The sequence below is a fragment of the Tamandua tetradactyla genome, chromosome 12, assembly GCF_023851605.1.
Source record: "Tamandua tetradactyla isolate mTamTet1 chromosome 12, mTamTet1.pri, whole genome shotgun sequence".
NCBI lineage: Eukaryota > Metazoa > Chordata > Mammalia > Pilosa > Myrmecophagidae > Tamandua > Tamandua tetradactyla.
The window spans coordinates 82,829,886-82,850,136 of NC_135338.1; the positions used below are offsets into that span (position 1 = coordinate 82,829,886).

The 20,251-nt window shown below is 39.0% G+C and overlaps 1 protein-coding gene across 1 annotated transcript; it reads left to right on the forward strand.

The window, feature by feature from the left end:
• Positions 1–592: 592 nt before the first annotated feature.
• TM2D3 (TM2 domain containing 3) lies at positions 593–19,695 on the forward strand. The gene is made up of 6 exons (XM_077124014.1): positions 593–694; positions 1,112–1,204; positions 5,499–5,656; positions 13,577–13,751; positions 15,093–15,168; positions 18,848–19,695. The coding sequence occupies exons 1-6, from the start codon at positions 634–636 to the stop codon at positions 19,011–19,013; spliced, it is 729 nt and encodes a 242-aa protein (XP_076980129.1). The 5' UTR covers positions 593–633; the 3' UTR covers positions 19,014–19,695.
• Positions 19,696–20,251: the final 556 nt, after the last annotated feature.

A 20,251-nucleotide genomic window follows, 5' to 3' on the forward strand; every position in this document is an offset into this window, starting at 1 on the left:
TCATCAAAACCTCAGGGTACCCAGCACACAGTAGCAATGAACTCTAAACATAACCAGACACGTAAAAATGGTGGCCAAATTCCCAAATTTGCCCACCTCTGCTTTCAGTCCCTCCAGGTGTGACTTTCAGTCCCTGGTGGTGACCGTGCCCAATTTCCAGCAGTGGAATGACTGGGGAAAGGCGTTTGGAAACGGGGACTTGTACGGGGTCGTGGCGCGGCGAAAGTTCCTCGCGGGTAGTCGCAGAGAAGACCCCGGCCGCACCCCATTAGAAAGAGGTATCAAACTCTCCTAATTCAGAATTGAGCCGCCCCAACAAAAAGGGGGGCCGCTGAAGGCCGGCCGTGAGTCTGCGCCCAGGAATCCTCAGGGAGTACCCGGCCCCGCCTCCCGTGGCGCAGGCTCCGACGCTCCCCCAGCCCCGCCCCCTCCCCGCCCCCAGCCCAGCCCCGCCCCCTCCCCGCCCCCAGCCCAGCCCCGCCCCCGCCCCGCCCCCGCCCCGCCCCCGCCCCGCCCCCAGCCCAGTCCCGCCCCTGCCCCCGCCCAGTCCCGCCCCTGCCCCCGCCCAGTCCCGCCCCCGCCCTTCGGCTCTTTTCCACTCAGCGGTCCCAGAAGTACGCGCGCCTGGGCAAGATGGCGCGTCTCTGTCGTGTTCTGCTCTTCGTCTCCCAGTTCTACATTCTGTCCGGAGGTGGTGAGTTAAATGCCTGGGTCAGGGTTCCGGGGTGAGTGGGCGGAGGGACCCCAGGAGCTGCGGGAGGCGTGGGGCTGGGCCCTCGGGCGCAGGATGGCGGGTGGCTGCAGCCCGGCTGGCGCTTCGGGGCCGTAAGGTCCGAGGCCTCTCCGGGACGCCCGAGCCGTGGCGCCGGGCTGGGAGGCCGAGGACTCGGGGACTCGGCCCGGGCAGTGGAAGTGGGTCGCGAGGCCTCCCTTTGTTCCCTAGTTGTCCAGAGATCTAAGTTGATGTTGACGTTGTTGGCCTTTCGTCTTTTAGTTTTATGAGCGGCCAAGTGAGGTTTTCATGAGCAGTTGTCGGCCTAGTAGTTCCTGCGGGTTAATCACACAAACCGAAGTTTTCATGTTCCAGGATAACATGTTTCTCTAATTGTAGGATCCTTAAATTTAGAGCATTCGCAGCCGCTGGCTCAGTCAGTAAAGGATCCAGGCCCAACACGTACATTCACAGGACTTCCCAGGGCAGCAGGTATTGCACATTTCCTTTTCTGGTAAATACATACTTCTATCTAGCGGCTTTTCTCTTTTTAAATAAAATTTCTTTTAGCATGCGGAATAAGTTCCCATTTTCGAATGTTTTACCTATTGTATAGTAGGTTATGTGAACTAAGAGCAGAAGCACAGACATTTTTAATATACAGCCTTGATATCTGAATACCTTTCGGCTTTACTGCCTCATTTCTTGTTCTAATCCTCCAGTCATCATTCCCATTTTTTTCTATTATTTTATCCACTTCATCAAAAGAACATTTAGCCAGTGCTTCTTTCTCTTCAGAAAATTTCTTGAACTGTGTTCCTGATGTTGGATATGATTTTAAAAAAAAACAACTTTCCGTGCAATTTTAAATCTCAAGGCTTTATGGAGCCATTCACGAATGGGGTAGCATCCCATTTTGAAAGTCGAAGAGAGTTCCATTTTAGAGGGTAGGAAAGGGAAGCTTTATAGGGCAGGGAAGCAAGTGAGGAAATGTTATGATTGGCTGACATTTTTCCTTTTCCATAAGGGAGGGGCGCTTACAAAGTGAAGAGCAGATATACATTGATTAGCATAATATGCTTGTGGATTTTGATAAGCATCTTAACCAAAACTAGTGTTACCACCAGGTGTTGCTTATCAGCAATCCTACGGGATGTTTGTTTTCTTGAAAAAACCCTGAATGTTCATTGTTTTTGTTTTCTGGTTAAGTCTTTTTCAGAACGGGGTCTTCTGTTCGCAATGCCCAATGCAGGCGACCATTTATTTTACTTCATGGGTATTAAAGTTTTCTGCAAGGCTTGTGCGTGCCAAGTGTGAGGATCACAGAGCTTAGTCTAGGTCTTCGTGTTCTGCTGGGACCTTGAGTAGATTATTCAGTCGTTTGGGCTTCAGTTTCCTTATCTTTAAGGAGTTTAGCCTGAATATCTAAAAGTCATTTTGCTTTGTGATTCTATGTGTTCAGCTCCCAGCCACAATACAAATGGAAACAGTGGAATAGAAAAAGATATTTTTGTAGGATTGCACACTAAATATACGAACTTCTAGTAGTACTCGTTTCAAATGCACATTAGTGTTTTTCTAAGTGGAGCCTCTTTGTTTCTATACTTTTCTTCCCTTCAGGTTTCCATTATTTCAATGATTTGAAATTATAAAGTGTTATTTTACTGATTTTTATTTGGATATAGAAGCCTACTAGAAGACAGCAGCACATTTACATTTAAAATGTAGGTGATTTTATTGAGAAAGTAACAAGAATTCCTGGCTCTTTTTGGACATTTAAAAAAATCCTCTTTCCTTTCCAAGAATCCTTGCGATTTTGATCCTCTCTTAATTGATGAAAATATGTTGTAAAACTGGGCTGGGTTGGTTAGGGAAAAAGTTGCAAACCACCAAACAAGTTATTAATATGGAAACAGTCATTTTGACTGTAAACTAAACTAAAGTTTCACTTCAGTAAACTAAAGTGAAAAGAACATTGGATTGGAAATTTAGGTCCTGTGGAAATTTGCCACAGACTCCCTCTGTGATTTTGAATAAACCTTAATATCTCAAAGCATTGGTTTTTTTGTCTTGTAAAATGGCAGGCATATTTTGAACTCCTAACTTCAACTCTGCATTTTATATACATTATATAAGCATATGCATCTTTACTTTTCACAACATTTTTGGGACAGTTGTTAAATGCTTTTCACCAGTGAGATGCTTGGCTATTGAGCTCTTGTACCAGCTCACACAGCTGGCTAGTGGCTGAACCCTGCTTTAACTGTAGGTGCTTTTGACTCCACTTTTGTGCTTTTTCTGTTCCAGCATAATAGAGACCGATAGCTATGGTTTCTCATAACTATAAAATTAAATGATTTGTAGACTGGCCCTCCATATAGCAATACCCTGGTTTAACCTTGTTTTCCAACATGCTTCCGTGAGTAATGAGGTCAGCTTGAGTTTTCAGAGAGGGTTTTTTCATGGAGATACCAGAAGAACCTACTTGCAGTTTTGTTTCTCTTGTAAATCAGTCCCCAACTGAGAACAGTATTGTGGTGAGGTTCATCTGTTTTATAAGTTATTGGAGGGGTGCACGGGTAGTTTAGTGGTAGAATTCTTGTCTACCATGCAGGAGACCCGGGTTCGATTTCTGGTCCATGCACTTCCCAAAAAAGAAACAAGCAAAACAAAAGCAAACAAACAGAAATTCAACAAATGGTACAGCAATAGTGGGATACTCACGTGGAGAAATAATGAAATGTGACCCTGCCATACAGCATACCAAAAAAAAAGTCATTGGAGCTACAGTTCTCTTCTCTCTTGATATTTAGTGTAGGCTTGAATATTACACTGTAACCCTACTTTAATGAAGTCTAGTCATGGCAAAAGGATCAGGCATGACACAGGTATAATTTGAAATATAGTATAATTTGGAATATGGTGGTTGAGTGTGTAGATGTTTGAGCTCTCATTGTCCATTCTCAGTGTGTGACACATACCTACTGTGAAGTACATGCCACTGAGGCCTCATAGTCTTTTTTTTTTATATATAAATGTTTCCAAGTCTTAACAAGTGATAAATAGACCCAACTTCTTTTTTTAAATGTCAGATTTATTGAGTTAGAGATTATATACAGTGAAAAGCCCCCGTTTACTGTATAGTTCTGTAACTTTTAACAAATTGATACAGTTGTGTAACCATCATAATTAAGATCTAGAAGAGTTCCCGCTCCCCTCAAATTTTCTTCTGCTCCCCCATTCCCAGCCCCTGACAACCACTGAACCCTATTCTACCCCTCTAGTTATACCTTACCCAGAATGTCATATAAATGGAATCAAACAAGTTACAGCCTTTTGAGTCTAGCTTCTTTCTTTTAGCATTATACATAGGTAATCCATACATGTTGCCATACTTTATATCTTAAACTAGGATTTTAACTTACACAGAACCCTGCTTCATGTTTACTGTATAGAGTATGTATTTATGAAAAATATCCAGGTGCCTGTTTGACATCTCAACTCATCTCAGACTTAACATGTCTGAAATGGAACTTTTTTATCCACCCCCTTATAACAATCAAGCAACAAAAAAGTGTCCTGTTTCTCCCTCAGTTTTGCATAAGCCAAAGTCCTTCTTCCTTTTCCTTCACCCCCTCATCTAGTTCAACAAGTCTTTTTAACAGTTTAACGCAAGTCTTTTAACAGTAGAACATACGTTGAATCCACCTATATTTCTATATTTCCTATACCATCACCCTAACCTTAGCCATCATATCAGTAAATATGGTTTAACTGAGCGCTGTCCCACAGAAACTTTCTGCAGTAATGGGAATGTTCTACAGCTGCCTTGTTCACTGGTAGCTACTAGCCCCAGGTCTGTTGAACACTTGAGATGCAGCTAATGCAGCTGAGAAACTGAATTTTTAATGTTATTTAATTTTAATACATTTAAATGTAAATGGTCACGTTTCCTGTGGCTGCCAGAATTCATTTTTAAAGTATAAATCTGATTCAGTTACTCTCCCATGTATTCTGATTGCAGTCCAAACGCCTCAACTTCCCCTGTCTGACCCCACGTGACATGCGCCTACATACCTTTCTCTTCTCTTCTTTATTGGGCTCCACTCCACTTGCCTCCTGAGAGATTTTTGAGCTCTTCCCTGCCTAAAGCCTTTCATCCTCTGCCTAAAGCCTTTCATTCCTGATCTTCCCTGGACTTAGAGCACTCTTTCCCTGGGTTGTTGCTTATTATCTTTTAGTTTTCAACTTCCTCCTCCTCAAAGAGCTCTTCCTTGATCAGCCTTTCTGTTCAAGCAGACATCTCCTTCCCCATTATTCTCTCTTTCTCTCACGCCCAATGTTACACAGTCCTTTATAGCACTTTTCACAATGTGTACTTAGTTTGTTCATTTGCCTTCTCAGTGTACACCCCATGGTGGGCCATTTCTTTCTCATGCTTCATTTCCTTTCCACCTATGGCTATTCCTGCTCTGGTTTGAGTGATGATTTTAATAAGAGCAACACTTTTCTTTGCAGCTTTCTTTGTGAAATAAAGTTTTCCAAGTTTGAATCTCAGGTCTCTACCAGTTTTCAATAGACTTATATTCACTTTATAATTAGCACAGGTCTCTAGCTGTATTTCGAGCAAATACTAGTCTGTTGTCACATGTCTAATCTTGGCCTGGAAATTACCCTTGTATATTTTATTGCCATTGATCCTGTGTCTCTTAACCTTAGAAAATGATTGTTTCCCTTTGTTATTCTCAGCAGTTTTATAAGAAAATAAGTTTCTCACCTCTTACAGAAAGCACTGAAACCCCACCTTATGTGATGAAGTGTCCAAGCAGTGGTTTGTGTAGCAGACTTCCTGCAGACTGTATAGAATGCAAGACAAATTCCTCCTGTGTCTATGGGAAGCCTGTCACTTTTGACTGCACAGTCAAACCTTTTGTTACCTGTGTTGTAAGTACTGCTTCTTATTCTAAATAAATTCACTGTAAACCATGTATTAGAAGTACAGCTTAGGGCAGGCCACAGTGGCTGAGCAGACAGAGTTCTTGCCTGCCATGCCAGAGATCCGGGTTTGATTCCGGGTGCCTGCCCATGCAAAAAAAAAATACAGCTTATACTTGACTATTACAGGAAAATTCTGAGAGATAGTGTGATGCATTTTGTAAATAATATTTTAGGAATAAAGCCACCTTTATGAGAAAACTAAAGCATGTATTTTAAAGTAAGTTTTGATTGCAAAAGTTCAGATGACAATATTTTGACATGAGGTTAAATTGGAGTAATTAACAGACTTCTTATAGATAATTGGAAACAGAAAAACTTAAGTGCACCAACTATTTGCCCATTGAAAATTATTACAGTCATCATTCCTACATCTCATCTCTGATGTTTGACATAAATAGGAAGAAGCCTAGAAAGGCTTTCCTAATCATTGTTTCTTGGAGAGTGCTCTAGAGGTACTTGTTTCATAATCCTTGGAGCTTCTAGAATAAGACTCTCAGGGGTAGCTGAATCCGGAGTATGTTGGGGAGATTCCAGTATCTGCATATTCATTGTTTGGGAATACTGTCCTAGAACTTGGGCACGATAAAGAGTAGAAATTAAAATGAAGCCAAATTTAAAAAAATCTAGGCCCTGCCATAACTAGTTCCTTTGACCCAGGAATTCTGGCATTTCCTTATTACTTGAAACCAAATACCGTTATCCCCCTCCTCCTTTGGAACTTGGTCTGCAAAGGACTAGATTGGGAGGCTCCTTACCCCCCGGCTTATTCTATAATTCTGATGTCTAACATCACGATCCTGGGTGAAACTTCCCTCCAAAGGAAAAATAGGATTCTTTGCCTTTTCGATGTCTGAATTTAGTTTTCATGAGCTTTATTTTTACCACTTTCATACATTGGCATTACCCTTTGAGAAAAATTGAGCTTAGTTGCAAGATAGTTGTCGTGATTGCCCTTGAGTCAAGAGTGAGTCTTTGTTACTGTATCTTAAATAGAATATTTCCCCTAATGGCCATATACCTGAAACTATTTCTTGGGAGGCTTGCTTTATTTCTGTCTCATGGGTCTGTTAGGTACTTAGTTGAGTAAATTGTAGTTAGGTACTTAGTTGAGGAAATTGGTGTCTAATGGGAATTTTCCCATTAGTAAGCCCCCTTTTGTTTGCCTCAGCTTCTTTGACATTTGTTTCTCAAAACTGGTTATCAAGTGACACAGAGTAATCAGTCTCTTCTTTCTTTAAGTGTTCCAAAGACAAGCAGTTTCATTTAGTGGAAAACAGGCAGAGGATAAGAAAACCAGCAAATATAAAGAAGTTACATAGCTTAGGAAAATTTCTAAAGTCTCCTTTGGCTAAGAAGACCCCCAGGTTGGATTCTTCATCTCCTCCTATTCCTGGGGTACTTTCATCTCACCCATTACTTGGAGTCATGGTGGGGCTTGCTGTCCTCAGGTATGTGATTGGTCATCTATCCCGGTAGAGTTCTGGGGCTGTTCTCTGTTAAAGGAATTGGCTTTCTGGAGATGGAACCCTGGAACCACTGTTGTCATGTGGCCCAGGTCAAGTAACATGTGCCATGTGCTCTTCCCTTATTGATTTAATGAGAATCTGCAGGGGCCCTCCCTGGTAAGTAATTCACCATTTCAGGAGGAAATGACCCACAGCCATCCCAAGTATACACACAGATACCCATTTTCCCTCTCATATGCATGTGCATACACACATGCCCTCTCCTCCCCACCTTATTTTTTTGTTTGTTTTCTTTTATGATTAGCTTATTTCTTTGTAGCTGAGTTTGATTTTTTTTTTTAATTTGGAGAAAGCTTTCTCCCTCTATTTATGTAAAAACAGTATAATATGGAAAACAAATGAAGGCATGAAATAAATGCAGAATGTTCTATTTCAGATGCTTATTCCCCGTGTCTCATATTAATACCATTGTGTTGAATAGTTAGTACAGATTCCTGAATTATTTATAGGAAGGCTATGATACTATGTTTGTTTTATAGTGGTCCTGGTTTTATATATATATATATTATGTATTCACATACCATATCATCCAAAGTGTACATCAGTTGTTCACAATATCATATAGCTATACATATACCATCACATTTGACTTTTTCTTGTTTTGTGAAAGATAACATTTATTTTAAAAACAATACATTTCAAAGTGCATTGTAACAATTAGTTGTAGAACAAATTTCAGAGTTTGGTATGGGTTACAATTCTACAATTTTAGGTTTTTACTTCTAGCTGCTCTAAGATACTGGAGATTAAAAGAAATACCACGGTTTTGATTTAGCAATCATACTCATTTGTTAAAACCTATCTTCTCTGTATAGCTCCACCATCACCTTTGATCTTTCTCCCACTCTTTATAGGTTTTGAGCTATGCCCATTCAAACTTTTTCATGTTGGAAGGTGCTGTCGATAATATGGAGTAGGAACAGGTGGGATAGTAACTAGTTGATGTTCTGGAGAGGCTGGGCCCTCTAGATTTCAGGATTTATCTCATCAAGGGACCCATCTGGAGGTTGTAGGTTTCTGGAAAGTTACCCTAGTGCATGGAACCTTTGTAGAATCTTATATTGCCCTAGGTGTTCTTTAGGATTGGCAGGAATGGTTTTGTTTGGAGTTTGGCAATCTATGATAGGTAGCAATGTCTAACTGAAGCTTGTGTAAGAGTGACCTCCAGGGAGCCGGGCAGGAGGGAGCTGGGCAGGAGGGACAAGACAAGAGATGAAAGCCAGCCATTGGAGGAGTAAAGTGTGGAAAACTCATAGGACCAGAGGCTGAAAGCAATGGGGCCCAGGGCAAGGAACTAGCAGATGCCAGCCACATGACTGCCCAGCTAACAGAGGTGTTCCCAATACATCAGCCCTCCTTGAGTGAAGGATATGAGATTTGAAAATTAGATGCAGCTTCAAAGTTGGTTCAGTGGGAGGAACTGTGGGAAGATGAAATTGGATTGTTCCAAAGCCAGAATTCAGGCAGGAAAAGTAAGTCTTAAAAAACAAGAAATATTATCTGTGCATCATACCTTCAGGAAAGGCATACCTACCATCATGTCATTGAAGCAGAATTCTCATACTCAGAAGAATGGCATTATATGTGATGAATTGCCAGAAATTTGCACTCACAGCTCCAGAGTGACTTAACATGTATTAACTCACAAGGCAAGGAAACCATTCTTCAGCAACCTACTTGGAAAAGCCCTCAATGACCAATCATCTTTTAATCAACAAAAGCATTTTCACAGTAGAAGTCAGTCATATGGATGTCATCTAATTGAGAAATCCTTTGTTCAAAACTCTGGCCATACACACTACAATGGAACTCACATTGGAGAGATACCCTGTGGATATCACCTATGTGGGAAAGTATTTACTAAATGTTCTGTACTGTGACAACATGAGAGAACTCACACTGGAGAGAAACCTTCTGTATGGCATCTATGTGGTAAAGCCTTCACCCGATGTTCTGGCCCCAGACAACATGAGAACATTCACACTGGAGAAACCCTATGAATGTCATCGATGTGGGAAAGCCTGTTTTTGTGCTTATCTTAGATTACATGCGAGAAATCACACTGAAGAGAAACCATATGAATGCCATCTATGAGGGAAAGTCTTCACTCAGTGACCTGCCCTTAAGGACATGAGAGAATTCACACAGGAGAGAAACCTTATCAGTGCTATCTCTGTGGTAGTCTTCACCCATTTTTCTAACCTTAGAAAACAGAAGTGGACTCACAGTGTTGTGAAACCTTAGGAATGCCATCTATATGGGAAAGCCTTTGTTCAGTGTTTTAACCAGAGACAAGTAAGTGCCTTTCTCAGTAGCACTCAGCCTTGGATAAAGGATAGACAGGTTTCAGAGTCTCCAGGTGAAGGAGTTCATGTGCAGAAATTGAATCCAAATATGGTACTGTTTACACAGCATCACAATATCATTCATAGTACTGAATACGAAGTGGCTATTGATATAATATTCACTCACTACTTTCTTAATTAAATTTAAGTTCAAACTTAGCATCACAACTTTGACTGACATGGGTTTACGTAGAGTTTAGTCTCTATAATGGGATTTAATCTTGTTCTCCCTTAGTGACATGGTATTGACATGGTAATTAAAAATATTTTGAAATCATTAAAAAAAAAAAAAAAGAGTGACCTCCAGAGAAGCCTTTCCACTGTATTTGAACTCCCTCAACCACTGATACCTTATTTGTTACACCTCTTTTCCCCCTTTTGGTCAGGATGGCATTGTCACTCCATGCCCCAACTTTATTTTTAATTTAAAATAAGTGGAAAAATAATCTCTTCCAGGTCTCATGCATACTGCCTAGGGACTCACTGCCTAAGGAAATCTCATCTGAAGTCTATTGGGCAAATAAATTATTTTTGGTAACTGCCCTGTTAAGTATATATAGAGAAATTAGAGATGTAAAATCCTGTGACCTTTTGATATCATATAGCTATTGTTCTGATTACAATGGTTAGTGTCTACTGGAAATGTGCTTGACAGAAGTGTTGCTTTGTATTATTTGAAGAAGTTATCAGTTCCCTAGTATATCTGAAGCAAGTGTAATTTCTTACAGTAAGTTCTGTGTTCTTAGGAAGAACAGCTGTTTTGCAGAGAGAGAAGAAACATATATATTTTATCATAGATCAGATTTAAAAGGAATTAGTACGTTTCTTGTGAGGAGAAGACAGATTCAATAAATGTTGGGATGCCTGGGCAGCTATCTGGAAAAAAATTAAATTGCATTCCTTGCCTTGTCCAAAATATAATCCAGAGAGATCGAAGATGTAATATGAAAAATGAAACCATAAAGTACCAGAAAAAACAGTTTTTTAATATATAATCCCAAAGTAGTGAATGTTTTTCTAAAATCTGAAATAAAATTTAGAAGCTATAAGAGAAAGAATTCATATAGTTGATTACTAAAACTTAGAGCTTTTTGCATGACCTAAGAAAGTGTCAAGTCGAAAGACAAGGAAACAAACCAGGAAACTAGGAAAAAATACATGTGACAAATAATGCACCAATATCCCTAATGTAACGTCAATGAGGAAAAGACGACAGTCCTTTGGGAAAAATGGGCTTAACGCCAGTGGTTTATAGAAAAGAAATACAAATGGACTTTTACAGCATATGCAAAAGTGTTTAATTTTTCTCATAATTAAAGAAATACAATTTAATGCTTTTTAACCTATCACATTGGCCAAAAAAAAAAAAAGAGAGAATCTGATAACACTCTTTACTTGGTAAGGGTATAAAGAAACAAATGTTCTTATACCTTGTTATTGGGTGGGCAAACTGGTTAACTTCATGGAGGCAATTTGTCATCTGTTGAAATTGACAAATACACATAGCCTTAGGCTTAGCAATTCCATAACTAGGAATTTTTGCACATGGTTGCAAATAAATATGCATAAAGATATCCTTTGCAGCACTGTTCATCAAGGCAGAAGATTCAAATTATGCTAAATGTCCAGGAGGGAATTATTTAAATTATGGTTCATCCATGTAATAGAATATATTGGAATTTGTTAAAAAGAACTAGGCAGCTCTGGAGATATGTATTAGTATTGATAAAATTAAGTGGAAAGGTTAAATTAAGAAATAACGTGTGACATGAACTTGAGTGTTCATAGAATGGACCATCCCTAGAAGTATACACTGTGCTGGGAAGCAGTGCTTGGTGTAGAGGGGGTAGGGCAGTGGCTGCTGGATGGCTGAGCAAGGCAGGCTTCCTCCTCATTTTCCTGTTGTGTCTTGAAATCTACTCGTACATGTATTGCCTAGTTTAAAAAAAAAATGACAAAAAATTGCAAGTGTTTTAAAACCATATTGTATTGCCTTATCCAGTGGTGGTTTACCCAGTTATTTTTGTTTGCTTTTTTAAATGAAGAAAAAGTGTTGTAATATTTTCTTCTTTTTTGGTATAATAAATAAGTCTGAGGACATACACAGAATTAAATATCATCATAAGAGAAAACCCATAAAATACTGACAAAAATATGATTACAATTAATTTGCTGACTATAGCAATAAACAATATAATAGCATATAAAAACAATGCATATTGTAAAAAAGAATGTTTTGGTGAAAGTACAGTTATCAAAGGCAGCAGTCTTCTCTGCTACGACGAGGATTCACTTTTTGCAGTGGAGATCATAGATGGGTGTTTTAAACTGAATGGATTTGACCATCTCCCCAGTATGAAGTGAATATAGATCCATGCAGCAGTAGGGGGCGCTTGTACCAGAAGATCCGATGCTCTTACGAACACCAGAGAGGGGCCTTTTTTCAGCAAAGTTGTCACACTGTTGAGCACCAAACTGTAGAGCAGGCAAGATTCTAGCAGCTTGAACTGGGCCATGTCGAACAGAGAAGAGCTCCTGTGCTTCCCCACTGATAGGGATGCTCCAGACCTGTATTCCATCACTGTAGTCATTCATAACCAGCAAAGGTGGCTCATTCCCAGTGCTGTGTAATTCATGAAATTCCAGATTTCTTGACATATTTAAATCAGCATTTTCAAATCTGACCCAGACTGTTTTCTCCTTTTCTTCTGTTTGAGGTGCTCCACTATAAGCCTGGGGCACAGCATCTTGCAGAAAAGTCAGAATGCTTTCCGTGTAGGACTGCTCTGTGACAGCCTGAGGGCGAGCCACAACTCCCCCAGCACCTCTGCTGGGTCTTCTAAGGGAATCTGTGGCCATAGCTTCCATTCACAAAACCGGCTGCCCCACTGATAAACACTGTTCTCCAGCTCAAGGCTCACTGTTTGGAGATTCCCCCTGTGACTGACTGCTGCCACTTCCTCATCTTACCCAGTTTTGGACAGCATCCATAAAAAGTTTTGCATTGATCAAAAATTAATAAATACGATACTTCCGGAGGAGGTTGTGTGACTATTTAAAAATGGTTTTGAAAAATATGTCATACAATATAATGTCATGTTTGGATACACAAAGTAAAAAGGATACAGGTACTTTCAGTATAATTCCACTTCCATAAATGTGAAAATATACACATAGAAAATAATTGAAAGAAGATTAAAAGTGGTTAACTTTGATAAGGTTACAGGTCTTTTTTTTTTTTTCTGTATTTATTTTCCAAACTTACACCATACAAAGAAAAATGTACTACTTTTATAAACAGAAAGCAAAACAATGACTTTTGAAGTTGAAAGGTTCTATAGTCTCAAAAGCTCAGGGCCAATAGAACACACATTTGCTAAGTCTCTCTGTGTCCTGTGGTTTATCTGAATCAAGTGTGATCTTCTCTGAGCTACCTATTGGGGGATGATGCCAGTGCTCAGGGAGGTGGTCAAAGCAGGAAAACCTTTCCTGGACCAGGGTTGGAGATGATTGGGAAGATTGGAGACTTGGAAGCAAGGGAGTATGTTGTACCTGTTAAGAGCGTCAGGCTGGAGGTCATGGGACTTTTGTTCTGCTCAGTGACTTTGAACAAATGTACTCACTCACTTGTTCCTCCAGCTATCCATAACTGTAGCTTTGTGAAATAAAATTTCAGTTTTCTATTTTCTGAAAGTACACGTGCTCATTATTTGAACATTTAGCTAAGCAAAAATGATAAAATAATCCTTACCATCCTGAAATAACCTTTGTTAAAATTCTGCTGGGAATTTATATAGATTTTTTTTCTAGGTTTATGTGTTTGGGTGTATATTTTTATAATTATTGCATCACACCATATGCCTCCACCTTGTACGCATACTGTTTTGATACCACTTACTACTAGGTCAGAAATGTAAGTGTTTTAGAAGCTTTGTCCCATAAGATTGTGTCATTTTATTGGCACACTCACTAGTTCTCAGTACTTTGGTTTATAGGATCAAGACTTCAGACCCCAAAGGAACTTTGTCATCAACATGACTTGCAGATTTTGCTGGCAGCTTCCAGAAGCAGAATATGAGTGCTCCAATTCTACAAGCTGCATGACTGTGTCCTGTCCTCGGCAGCGATACACTGCCAACTGCACAGTGCGGGATCACATCCATTGCTTGGGTGAGTCACTGTCCTGTTTTAAACTTAAAGGGACTTTAATCTGAAATTTGCGAATTAAATTTAAATAATTTGATGAGAAACATCAGCAGCCTTTTAGATTTGCCAAACTTCATTAATAAACCCATTGAATTAAAATAAAACTGGTTTCCAGAAAATTTGCAGCTCTATTATCTTTTGTAATGTAATATTTGATAAAATAAAACATAAGTAAGGGATAAAGCATAATATAAATAATTGCATTTTACACAGGCTGTTGACTTAAACAGTACCAATAGCATCACAACTACCTATGTTGCTTTTCCTTCAGTCAGTTGCCTTATTTCCTCTTCCAAGGTACCTTTTGAATTTTATCATCCCACTTTTTTTATATATACTGTTGTATATGTATCTTATAAAATATAGTACAATATATTGTTCAGCCATTTATTTTATTTTTATAATTTTTATTTTTTGCATGGGCAGGCACCAGGAATTGAACCCAAGTCTCGGCATGGCAGGTGGGAACTCTGCCTTCTGAGCCACCATGGTCTGCCCCAATCACTTATGTTTTAACACTGTATAAGATTATACAGGTGTACCGGGACTTTCTTTTGTCCTCACAACTTTATGGTTCTAAGATTCCCCGGTGACTTTGGATGTTGTTGGATGCTAACCTTTTGGTGTCCCAGAATCCTCCTCCAGATTATGACGTTTTTGTTTGTCTGTTTTGTACTTTGTTACGGAATCTTCTGATAAATAACTTATTACATTTAATTTAATGAGTTGAAGATATTAGTCTTCATAGTCTATTTTTGTTATTTTAAAAGAAATCTGTTCATAACCCAGATTCATAAAGATATTTTCTTTTAAAAGTTGAGCTTTTCACATTTAGGTCTATAACCTGCCTGGAATTGGTTTGGGTGTATGGTATGAGGTAGGGATTCCATTTCACCTTTTTTTCCATATAGATAGTTAATTGTCTGCATCCTCTTCCCTGCTAGTCTGCAGGTGGCCTGTCATAAGTGAAGTGTTTATAGATATGGGGTCTGTTTTGGGCTCTCCTTTTCGATGACATGCACACTGTCTTATTTACTTTAACTTTTATCCTAAGTTTTCATATCTGGTAGGGTATTTCACATTCTGTAAACTCTAATCCTTACTTAACTGGCTAAATTTTAAATCGATGCTTATAGATGAGGAGGATTTTGCATTTTACATTTCACTATAGTAAATATTTATTGTGTAGAGAGACTTTCAATTTTAAATTATAAGGCCATTAGTTGTAATTAGTCTCTGTGTCAGAGTATTTTTATACCCAACTTTTTATGAATTTTCCTTTATTTATTTATTTATTTTTTTAAGGTAACCGTACTTTTCCTAAAATGCTCTACTGCAATTGGACTGGAGGCTATAAATGGTCTACTGCTCTGGCTCTGAGGTAAGCTTCATTCCTAATAAGTTAACCAAGATACTACCTGGATTTCTTTGGGATCAGTGGAATCTTCCAGACAGAGCTTAGCCAAGCTCAGATCCTACTACTTGTGTCAGATCAGCTGTAGGAAACATAGTTGCAGAGAGATACTTAGATGATCAGATTAGTGCTTAGTGGAATTTAATGGTAGGAATGTTAGCTCTTCTCCCAAGATGCCTTCATATTTTAGAGAGGACTTAAAGAGTCATTGGGATGGATTGTTAGAACCCTTCAGGGTTTCTCATCCTGATAGTACTGTGAATTGGTAAATTCTTCACCACAAACTATTTAAAATGTAGGCATGCCCCACTTTAGTGTGCTTCATAGATTCTAAGTTTTTCACAAATTGAAGGTTTGTGGCAACCCTGTTGGGTGCTGTTTTTCCAACAGCTTGTGTTCACTTCATGTCATGCTTTGGTAATTCTTACAGCATTTCAAACTTTTTCATTGTTATTACTATTATATTGTTATGGTGATCTGTGATCTTTGATGTTACTATTGTAATTGTTTTGGGGTGCCACAAACCACACCTATATAATACTAGCAAACTCCTCAGGCCGCCCTATTCCTTGAGGTACAACGATATTGAAAGTAAGCCAGTTAATAACCCTGCAGTGGCCTCTTAAAGTGTTCAAATGAAAGGAAGAGTCGCACATCTTACTTTAAATCAAAAGCTAGAAATGATTAACCTTAGTGAGGAAGGCATGTCAAAAGCTGAGATAGCCTGGAAACTAACCTCTTACACCAAACACCCAAGTTGTGAATCCAAAGACAGAGTTCTTGAAGGAAATTAAAAGTGCTACTCTAAATGATAAGAAAGTAAAACAGCCTTATTGCTGATATGGAGAAAGTTTGAGTGGTCTGGATAGAAAATCAAACGAGCCATGTTTCCTTAAGCCAGAACCTAATCCAGAGCAAGGCCCTAACTCTCTTCAATTTTATGGAGGCTGCAGAAGAAAAATTTGAAGCTAGCAGAGTTTGCTAACTAAATTTGAAGCTAGCAGGGTTTGCAAACTTCAGAGTTTGGTTCAGTGAGATTTAAGGAAAGAGGCTGTTTCCATAGCGCAAGTGCTAAGTGAAGTAGCAGTGCTGATGTAGATGCTGCAGCAAGTTATCCAGAAGATCTAGCAAAGATTGGCAAACTTCATTGTTGTCTTATTTTAAGAAATTGCTGCAGCCCCTCGAACCTTCAGCAGCCACCACCCTTATCAGTCAGCAGCCAACAACATTGAGGCAAGACCTTCCACCAACAAAAAGGTCACAGCTTGCTGAAGGCTCAGACTGTGGTTAGCATTTTTTAGCAGTAAAGTATTTTTAAATTATAGTCTTTTTTTTAAGACATAATGCTGTTATACACTTAATGCGCTACATCACAGTGTAAAAACATAACTTTTATATGCACTGGGTTACCAAAACATTTGTGTGACTCACTTTTTTGGGATGGTCTGGAACCAAGCCCGTAATATCTGTGAGGTATGCCTGTAGGTAGGGTTTTGATGTATATTTTTAATTTCTAATAAGTTCTTATAAAAATAATACATATTCGACAGTGCGATTGTGGCTCAGTGGCAGATTTCTAACTTGCCATGCCAGAGACCCGGGCTTGATTCCTGGTGCCTACTGATGCAAAACAAAGAAAGAAAAACAGTAACTCAGCAGGTAGAATTCTCGCCTGCTGTGCCAGAGACCCAGATTTGATTCCTGGAGCCTGCCCATGCAAAAAAAAAAAAAAAAAGGTAGGAAAATGCACTTAGGGCAGGTGATGGTTGTGCAGTGGCAGAGTTCTTGCCTGTCATGCCAGGCGTTCAATTCCTGGTGTCTGCCTATGCAAAAAATAAAAATAATAATAATGATGATAATAATAATACATACTCAGTACTAAAAACGTGGAGAAAATGAGGACAGTTAAAAATCCCTTTATTTCCACCATCCCCCAGTAACTGTGGATCTATAATTTTTACATAAAAATATGCTTGTGGGTGTAAGGTTAGTTCAGAGATAGAATTCTCCCCTGCCATGCAGGAGACCCGGGTTTGATTCCCAGCCCATGCACTTCCCAAGCAAACAATCAAAAAACCAAATAAACAAAAATTCAGCAAATGATGCTGCAGTAAGGGAATACTCACATAGAAAAAGAATGAAAACTGACCCCTGCCATACAGCATACAAAAAAAAAATGCTTGTATATTTGTTAAACTTTTAAGCAGTTATGTTTTGTTTTTTAATTGTACCAATTCTTATCCCACTGAGGGGAAGGGCAGGCAAGGCACTGGTTAAACAATTTGTAACTAATTCAAAGGCTGTGTCATCTGGCGTTGAAGGCTTAGAGTTGGAGTCCTTCATTCTGAGCCCTGCAGAGTGGCATAGGGCAGGATTTCTCAGCCTTTTCACCCACTGTTGACGATGTGAGCCAAATTATTACTTGTCATGGGGGGGTCTGTCCTGGGCATAGTAGGATGTTTAACAGCATCCCTGGGCTCTACCCGAGGGATATCTACCCCCGACCCATTGTGACAATCAAAAATATCTCTATACCTTGCCCCCCTGGTAGTGAACCCACTGCATTAGAATTCAGGCTTGGGAGAAAGAAGGATCCTGCTTGTTTAGTAAAAGAGGAATCCAAGATTGAAAATCTGATATAACGAAACAGGAGTCAGTAACTGGCTATAGTTTTTATCAGCAGTCGTTCAAATTAAACTTCAAGCAAATAACTGATTTTTTTTAATAAAAAATATTTGGAGGAATAATTTTAGATTTACAGAAAAGTTGCAAAGATAGTAGAGTTCCCAGCTTCCCCTTTTAAAAAGTCAGAATAGTTTTCTTAGTTTTCTTCTCAGAGCTCAGTAGAGTTTCTTTAAAAAATGTTCACCAATAATGATAATGTCCCGGGTTTGCTTCAAAGGAATTGTAGACAGGGAGGGCACAGGTGAAATTGATTGACTATATATTGATCATTGGTGCTGGCTCATGGGTACTATTCTCTTTATTTTTTACTTTTGTATTCATTTGCAATATTTCATAATAAAGACTTAACAAGAAATACAATGAAAAGTCATCCTAATGTCAGATTTTAAAATTTGAAGGACAATTAAAAGTCATTCCAAACACTAAATTTTTAAACATGACTAAAATTTAGGTTACTTGGTCTGGGTTGCTGAGATTATGTCAGGGTTGACTCAAGGCTCCGACTTCAGATTCCTACTTTCATATTCTTTCTGTTAGACCGTGTGCCCCTCTTTGGCTACTTGAATGTGTCATTTTCAAAATTAAAAAACAGTATGGTAGATTATTTTTCTTCAAAAAAGCAAACATTAGATTTCGAGACACCTGAAAATTGTATGTTTGTTTGTGACCTTTAAAAACTCTTACCACGGGCAGTGTGACTGGCTCAGTGGCAGAATTCTCACCTGCCATACTAGAGACCCGGGTTCCCTTTCTGGTGCCTTCCCACGTTAAAAAACAAAAAAAACTCTTGCCTTTGCTTCTTTGGTGATGTGCATTTGTGTAGTAATCATTTGTGTTAAGAATAGAGTTGTGATATCTTGAGGCCTTTTCACTAAGACAATTTGCGTGATTATTAAAACACAACTTGGCTGCAGTTAGTTGGAGGTGGTCTTGTGAATTCCAGGCCTGTTTTCTGTTGCAGCATCACCCTGGGTGGATTTGGAGCAGACCGTTTCTACCTGGGCCAGTGGCGAGAAGGCCTTGGCAAGCTCTTCAGCTTTGGTGGCCTGGGAATATGGACTCTAATAGATGTCTTGCTAATCGGAGTTGGCTACGTTGGGCCAGCAGATGGCTCTTTGTACATTTAACTGCGATGGTATGCATCAGAGGAATGGGGCTTAGAAAAAGTCGTTTTGCCTATAGAGAGTGATGTAATGTTTAGTGATGTATTTGTATATTTTTAATGTACAGCATCTGTACTTTGCCTGCCTTGATTAAGGTAAAATAAATGAATTGGACCATGTTTATTTGGAATTTGTTTTTAATTTGTCTGGGATATTTTTTTTCTGTGAAAAAATTTAAATTTATTTAATTAAATTAGAAGAACAAATTCTCCAATTATTAGGATCCATTCAGTTCCTGTGACGTCGGTTTTGTATTGCTTAAATCACAGTATATTGCTGATACCTCTGGCCTGGAATGTAATTTGCCTTGAAAAGCTTTTCCTTTATGATTGCAGAAACTGTGACGTGTTTTTATTCTGTTAGCTAAATAAAGTTATCTACCTGTCCTTCAGCCATTGTCAGTTTACAGTGTGATATCTATGTACTCAGATATTTATAAACCACCATTTCAAGTAAACCACAAATTTTGAATTTAGTTGCTGTTGTTTGGATTTTATTAGTAATGTATTAGAAATATAAAGATTCTGAGAGTACTGGGAAATTAATTAAATTGCAGGTTACTTTAAGAAATAATGTGAAGTGTTTCCTGTATGCTTTATGAATTCAAATATAATCTTGAGTAACCCATAGTTTTTATTGTTAAGAAGTAAAATGTCTATTTTTTAGGGTATTACTCTTTTTCAACAGATATATTCTATCAAACTTAGAGCCTATAAGATATCTTTTGAGAATATGTTCAACAATTTCATGGGCAAAACTATATTTTCCTTCCCAAATTACTTATTAATTAGTGATCACTATGGAAAACACTATGCTTCTTTGGAAGCACAGAATCTCTTCTGACAGGGTTTAGAGTATCATTCAGTAACAGTTCCAGCTCTGGCCACTAGGTGGTGGATCCCCAATTATATTTGCCTTCCCATTATATTTCCCAAAGTTTTTTTCCTATAACTTATCACAAAGCATGGGCAGTATTTCAGGGCAAGAGTAGTCCATTTTCCTTGTGCTTTCCTTTTCAAGGCCAAACACTTAGATGCTTTCCTGTTGGTGGTGGGGTTGGGCTAGTGCAGCTCTTGTAGCCCCTTTGCTAATGAGAACAACAATGTCCCTGAATCTCCTCCGTATTTAGCTCTTTGGAGAAGTGCTTCTCTGACATTTCCCCGTGGAGCTCCCACCTCATGGAGTCACCGGTGGGAAGTGAT

Bases quoted from the DNA above. Each gene is read 5' to 3' on its own strand.
- TM2D3 (XM_077124014.1), top strand. From the start codon at position 634: ATGGCGCGTCTCTGTCGTGTTCTGCTCTTCGTCTCCCAGTTCTACATT. The intron at 695-1,111 runs GTGAGTTAAATG...CTCTAATTGTAG, and splicing joins CTACATTCTGTCCGGAGGTG to GATCCTTAAATTTAGAGCAT. The intron at 15,169-18,847 runs GTAAGCTTCATT...TTTCTGTTGCAG, and splicing joins TCTACTGCTCTGGCTCTGAG to CATCACCCTGGGTGGATTTG.